The sequence below is a fragment of the Pterocles gutturalis genome, unplaced genomic scaffold, assembly GCF_000699245.1.
Source record: "Pterocles gutturalis isolate BGI_N339 unplaced genomic scaffold, ASM69924v1 scaffold16569, whole genome shotgun sequence".
In the NCBI taxonomy this organism is placed as follows: Eukaryota; Metazoa; Chordata; class Aves; order Pterocliformes; family Pteroclidae; genus Pterocles; species Pterocles gutturalis.
Genome location: NW_010133543.1, coordinates 17,184 through 23,894, shown reverse-complemented (window position 1 = coordinate 23,894; position 6,711 = coordinate 17,184). Strand labels below are relative to the sequence as shown.

At 43.2% G+C, this 6,711-nt stretch overlaps 1 protein-coding gene across 1 annotated transcript; it reads left to right on the top strand.

The window, feature by feature from the left end:
• The first annotated feature begins 355 nt into the window (after nucleotides 1–355).
• LOC104467493 (fibroblast growth factor 4-like) lies at nucleotides 356–2,505 on the top strand. Its single transcript, XM_010081282.1, has 3 exons — nucleotides 356–422; nucleotides 517–620; nucleotides 2,329–2,505. The coding sequence occupies exons 1-3, from the start codon at nucleotides 356–358 to the stop codon at nucleotides 2,503–2,505; spliced, it is 348 nt and encodes a 115-aa protein (XP_010079584.1).
• Nucleotides 2,506–6,711: the final 4,206 nt, after the last annotated feature.

Below are 6,711 nucleotides of genomic sequence, written 5' to 3'. Positions count from 1 at the left end.
CGTGTTGGCCCCTTACCGCGGGCTGGCGCCAGGTGTTGGGGTTGCCTTAACATCTTGGAGGGTCGCCCACTCTTGAGCAGGGGATGGGGAGAGTTCAGCTCTCCCCCAAAGTTGACAAGCGTCTGCCGGGGACTTAACCCCGTGGCCCTGTGACTCTAATATCCAACTGAAACAATAAGATCCAGGGAGATGAGGGGGTGTGAAGGGGGGGAGGAATATAAGCTGCATGATGACAAATGTTTCATTTGCCCCAAGCACACTTTGGCTTATTTTAACCTCAGCTATACAGGAGCATTCCTGGGGGCAAAGTAAAAATAGACACTTAGCTAAAAGAAGAGAGGTCCCAGCATGGGGCATGGGGCGGCACATGGAGCGTGAGGCTGGGGTTCCACGACCACCCACAGCAGTGCTGGAGCACACTGGTGATGGGAGCCTCAGGGTGGGCACAGCACTGACACCACACCCTCCTTCGGGGCGCAGTCCTTTGGCCCCCTGATTCTTGTATTGCCTCTGTAGGTCTGCTGGAAATCTCCCCCGTGGAAAGAGGAGTGGTGAGCATATTTGGTGTTAGAAGTGGACTCTTCGTGGCCATGAATAGCAAAGGCAAACTCTATGGATCTGTAAGTAGCCACCGATTGTGTGCCTGGGGAGGGGACCATGGTTAGCTGGGGTGAGAGGTGTGCGTGGTTCCCAAGCCCCATCCTTGCCCCTCCTACGTCAGGCAACAGCTCAGCCCTTGCTGCCTTGCCAACAGAAGTTGTGCTGCCCACGTATGCTGAACTTTTGGAGTAAAACCCACTCTTTGCATTACACATCCTTGGTTCCCCCATAAAATCTGTAGTCACCCAACCATGGCTATCCATCTTGCCTACCACACAGACCAACCGAGTAGTCATCTGTGTGGCAAGACCTCAAGCTAGACCTCCATTCCTTTCTTGTATTTGAGTACAAACAGCTGTAAGCAGGTATGGCAATCGCCCACTTCATCTGTCAGGGTGCTCTTAAACTTGTGATCAGCCAGGACCCCACAAATGGTCCTTTATGATGAGAAGAATCAGTGCCTGTCACACACCTATAGATCACTCTTTGTTAATGCTCTTGATTGGAGAGTCTGTTCCCAGGACCAGTTCAGCATCCTCAGGGTTTGACCTCTATACTTATAAGAAGGCAAATATATTAGGAGACAATACAGATCTTTTTTTTACGTTGGATCTTTGGAAAAGGTGGAGGCATCTTATAAGTTGTATTTGGGGTGGACAATAAACAACAGTGCATGTGTTCACCCATGTCGAGCTGTCCTCCTGCTTTTGAGTTCACCTCTGTATGAGTTACTGTGATCAGCATCATTTCAAGCCCACGTTCCTGAGTCTCCTTCCTTACCCATGGCTTCTATATTTCATGTTTCTCAAGTATGCCATGAAGAAACGTGGTCTGAGGAAGAGCCAAACTATGTCAAAGCCAAACTATGTCAGTTAACTTGGGCATTTTCACATGAAGACATGAAGCATCCGGATTTATTTTCTGGGGCATGAGTCTTGTTACAGAGGGTTTTGACTTATATAAGAGCCAGGCAGACTCAGCCACCAAAGTGCAAAGGCTCCCTTTGCATCATTTCTTATGAAGACTGCTACTTTGGTGTCCTGGGCAGAGTAATTTCCAGGGCGGTGTTCAGCTTGACAGGCGGCTGAGATGTCTCTTACAAAACCCTAGGCTTTTGCCCACTAAGAAGAGATGAAGAGTTCATTTGTTCCTCTCCAGATAACAGCACACTTGTAGCACCTGTCCCTCTTTGTACTTGCAAATGAAATCTCTTCCCTGGAAAGTTGCCTTTTGCCATCTCTGTTCTCCTGATTCATTAACAGAAGTGAACCCAAATCCTTCCTGTGATTTTAAAACTAAAGAATCAGAAAAAATTGTCTACTCTGAGTGTCTTTAAAACACCTATTTCTCCATGATAAAGTGCTAGCATTCAGGTTTTTCTGAAGCCTCTCAGGCAATTTATTACTGGTAAGACAACCACTGGGCGATCAGATGAGCAGGGCAGCAGAATTGGACCTGGCCTTACCCCACTGCAGCTCTGTGAAGATGTGTCCCTCTCCTTCAACAGCCCAGATACAGCCACAGGTGTCCTTCCCTCCTGGCCTGGACACTCTGGCTCCCCGAGTGCTGTTTGAAGCTTCCTTTGGGTGACCACTTCAAAAGATTACAAAGGGAGGCAAGTCAGCTGCACCGTTTCCCCCCAGCACACCTTCTGCACCTGGTAGGAAGAATATTTCCACACCTGATGCTTAAAATTCCTTTCCTCTCCTTCTTTCCTTTTCATTTCAGACCCATTTCAATGACGAGTGCAAATTCAAAGAGATTCTCCTGCCAAACAACTACAATGCTTACGAATCCAGGATTTATCCCGGGATGTACATAGCCCTGAGCAAAAATGGAAGAACAAAGAAAGGCAATAAAGTATCTCCCACAATGACAGTGACACATTTTCTTCCTAGAATCTGAGACATCTCCCTTCAGACCTACCTCAGCCCAGGGGAAGACGCAGAACACGTTTGGGGAAAAGAAACATGGTGCACTTTTACTGGAGAGTTTTATGCAAGAGTAGGTGTAAGATATTTAAGTTAATTATTTAAATCTGTATATATTGCCACAGAATTTATTTATAGTTTTGACTTTTTTTAAAAAATTTCTGAAAACAAAACAAACCTCCAACCCAGGGTATTTCATTTCATGGTGCAACAGTAGAAGACCTCTGCTTTGTGGTGGTTTATTTAATTCATTTCTAAGTTATCACAGGTGTGCTGCTACTCCGTGTCCTCAACCAGGTGAAATTCAACTCCCCTATTACAACGTTTTGCACTGTTTGTGTGTTGTACACTGTCTATCCCTGTACATTTGTTTGTGTGTTTGTTTGTTTGTTTTTTACGGTGGCTTTGTTCTCCTCTGTGTGTTTTCCCAAACCCCTCGTGAGTCCCAAAGCAGCTCTTGGCCCCCGCGAAGGCGCGGTGGCAGAGGTGCCTGGCCGGGATGCCGGTGCGGAGCCACACACAATGCCTGACCCCCTTTGTGCGGCAGTGCTATTTCATTGGAACGGGATCGGTTTACCTCCGTACAGAAAGCGCAGGGCTGAGGAGCTACCCCACAAATCTGTTTTTAGATCTGCCAGTGATGAACTTTGAACTTTTCTGCAGTCCGTCTTCTTAGAGCTGCCAGGCGGTGGAGAGGCTTAAACACCTTCATAAACTCAGCAGAGTTGAGATATTTTTTTTCTCTTCAGATAAACAGGAGCATACGAGCTTTTGTGGCCCTTAATGGAAGCTTATATTTGATACCATTGCTTGGCATTAGGCTAAAAAGAAATGTCTCTGTCCCTCCCACAATGAGTGCACTGCAAAACAGACTACCGTGAATGAATGACATTTCATTCAAATCAAATTCCCTTTCACATTTGGAGACTACATTCATTTTTCAAAGGTTGTGAAACTCTATAATACTCATAAGTTTTCAAAAGGCAAAAGCATTTGCTGGTCCGTAGAAAACACAAGCTCCACAGAGAGAATTTAGAATGATCACAAAGAATTGAGGTTGTTTTGTGCTATTTATTATTTTTGGTGCAGTATTTAGAAGGAGAAATATGCTGCTTTTTTCTGTCTCATTCCCTGACAAAGTTGATTGATTAATTTCTACCTCACTAACTCCCTGAGCCAGTCTCCTAACAAAATCTGCGTGGAAGGAAGGTACACGCTTTTCTGCTTGGTCTTACAGTTCTGGAGGAGGGCCTGGGGGAACAATCATAATCCCAAATCTCTCTTTTTTTCCATATGTAGCCAAAAGTATTCAGGATAGAGTTCGTTGCATCCTATTTGAGCCTTGTCACGTTTGAGCTATCTTTACCCAGTGGTTTACTTTTAGTAAGGATAATCATGGTGAAAATATTTGCAGACAGCTGTCAGGCTGCAGTACTATATCGTCATCAAGTAACCCTATATTTTTCCTTATATATTTTGCAAGTGTAACTCATGTCTCTAATGTGATGAAGGAAAGGACAAGTTTGATTATGGGGCAACCACTAAAAGGATCCATTTGTCCTTTTCTTCTTTCCTTTTTCCTTTCCTTTCCTTTTTCCTTTCCTTTTTCCTTTCCTTTTTCCTTTCCTTTTTCCTCTCCTCTCCTCTCCTCTCAAGATACATCATCTTTGGGGCATCAATATGTTAGGTGGGAACCAGAACTAACCAGAGTGTTGGATGACTTAAAGGATGTTTACAGATCATCTTCCAGTCTAAACTAGTTAATTCTGACTACATGCAAATCTGAGTTGTTTTTTTTTTTTTTCCTCTTTACATTCCTACACAAAAGTCTTTGTTCCTTTGTAATGGTATAGACTTGCCTGTATCCTCTACTTACACATGGCCTTGAAGACAAAATCTACTCACCAAAGTTCAGTAAGACCAGAGCAGACCAGGACCAGATCTTAAGCCAACTGCTGTCAAAGTAAAAATAAGAATTAAGAAAAAGGAAGCTAAATCGAGAGAGAATGCCTAGGAAATACTACACCTAAGGATTTTAAAATATTTCTGTAATAAGAATTAAGAAAAAGGAAGCTAAATCAAGAGAGAATGCCTAGGAAATACTACGCCTAAGGATTTTAAAATATTTCTGCTCTGTAATTTGGGGAATTTCTGTACTTTGTGTCTTCTCTATGTGAGTGATCATTGTGTAATTATCACCACTACCTCTGACAACCTATGATTTTGTTCCAGATTTCAGACAGCCAAAATCAAACCACAAAGATTTTCTCTGGGAATGGTTCGTCTTTTGCCACTTTTCACTCTATTAAATCCACAACCAACAGCCTCACATGAGATACATTCAGAGGTAGTTGTTGTAACTTTGGAATATTGTGATAAAACCTTGACGACAATGTTACATGGTATGAGCTTTCACCATTTGCCAGAATCTGTCTGTAGTTTTATACAGGTGCTGTTCAAGACTGTGGTGTATGTGCTGTGCACATTTAAATGCGTAATAAATGATAAATGTTTACAACGTATGGCACCCTGGTATTGATTTTAACTTTTTAGAATGGAATGCATCGTGCAATGAAAGACAAAAAAAATAAAATGCTATTTCACCTTCCCAAAGACCAGGGAGGCTTTGCACCTATGCCAGCTACTTCACGAATGACAGCCTGGATTTCTTACTCAGCTAAAGTTCCCCTTGCCAAAGTTGGAACTGGTCCAGGAAAGCCCAGCTTCACGAGCTCGGTAACAGATACGCTCGCATCTGCCACACGCTAGTATTCTTACTCATATTATTTGAAGGGTTATTGACAAGTGCAGCTTTTCGTGCAGCATCTAAAAGGAATGATCAGAGACATGAACCAGTTTTGGAGTTTGTGTTGCTGGATGTTAACATTACAAATGGAACCTGATTGCCTTTTACTTGGCTTTAATGAGTGCTGCTCTCTCTCTCTGTGAAGTAGGACTACGTCCATGCAAGAGGTTGTAGGATAACCCCTTTGATTTGAGATACTTTTTACAATTAGTGATTGTACTCATAGGAGCATACAGAAATGTGAAGTGCTTTGTAGCACACCTTATGTCACAACTCTTTTGCACAACTGTTATTTGTAAATACTCACACATAAGTACTTGTACACACAGATGCACACCATGTCACACCTATGTACTTGCAGTTTCACTCCCTTCCAAGGATCAGGGAGAAGGGTATGTAACGGGAACAACAATACTCAGGTTTGATCTTACACACCGTGATGGCAAAGGGAGTTGGTCCAGCTAAGGGCCACCCAAAGCAGAAAGCCAGATCCCAAGATACAGACTTCTCAATTTCATTTTCCACTGAGTGATGATCTTTTTCCTGTTCCTAGAAAGGGGAAGGCAATAGAGGAGCAGGGAACATCCAGTGCCCTTGCTCTGAGCAAAAGCAATTTCTCTCTGGAGTTCTATAGGTTCTATAAATACGTAGCACAGGTGGGGTTTTTTTAACTGGACAAGTATAGCTGCAGCATGTTTAATGCTCCCATGAATAGAACCAGAATAAATAGGCAAGCAGACATGTATAATCATTTTTGTTAATTAACTTTTTTGTTTGCAATGCTTGTAAACAAAGAACAAATGTAAATTTCTTACTGACAGGTCTTCTAAAATTATAACAAAAAATCATGGCCAGGGACAAAAATTTGGTTCAGCCTTGGAGAGAAATCCAATTATAACTTTAAGATTGGAGATAAATCATAAGACTTGGCTCTTAGGAAGGTGAGATTTCAGAGTAGCAGCTTTGTAGGTTCATAGCACTAGAGTGCTGGCACTGTACACGGGGTCCTACCCACATAAAAATATAAGGACCTACTGCCACCACCGATGGAGCAGCTTGAGATGTCAACGGGCATCACCCACTTTTCCTTCATTACAAGACCATTTTGCCTCACATTGCTTTTAGAGGTAATCAAATAAATGCATTAAAGGTGAAAATAAATTTTAACCCCCCCAAAAAGTCTCTGATACATCATGTGTTGCATCATTCCTGAGCTCACTGAGAGCATCGCCACGCTCCAGCCATGCCCAGTGCTCCTGCCATCCTCTAGCAAACATTTCTCTGCACAGAAGACCCGAAAACCTTTCCTGAGGGTGGGTTAAGCCCTTCCCTAAGCCAGGCTCCTTTCCCCCATCCAAGGCTGGTCCAGCCTGT

Excerpts from the sequence above, each read along its gene's own strand:
- LOC104467493 (XM_010081282.1), top strand. The coding sequence starts at position 356 with ATGGGGCGGCACATGGAGCGTGAGGCTGGGGTTCCACGACCACCCACA. Across the intron at positions 423-516 it reads AGCAGTGCTGGAGCACACTG|GTCTGCTGGAAATCTCCCCC; the intron begins GTGATGGGAGCC and ends TTGCCTCTGTAG. Across the intron at positions 621-2,328 it reads AAGGCAAACTCTATGGATCT|ACCCATTTCAATGACGAGTG; the intron begins GTAAGTAGCCAC and ends TTTTCATTTCAG.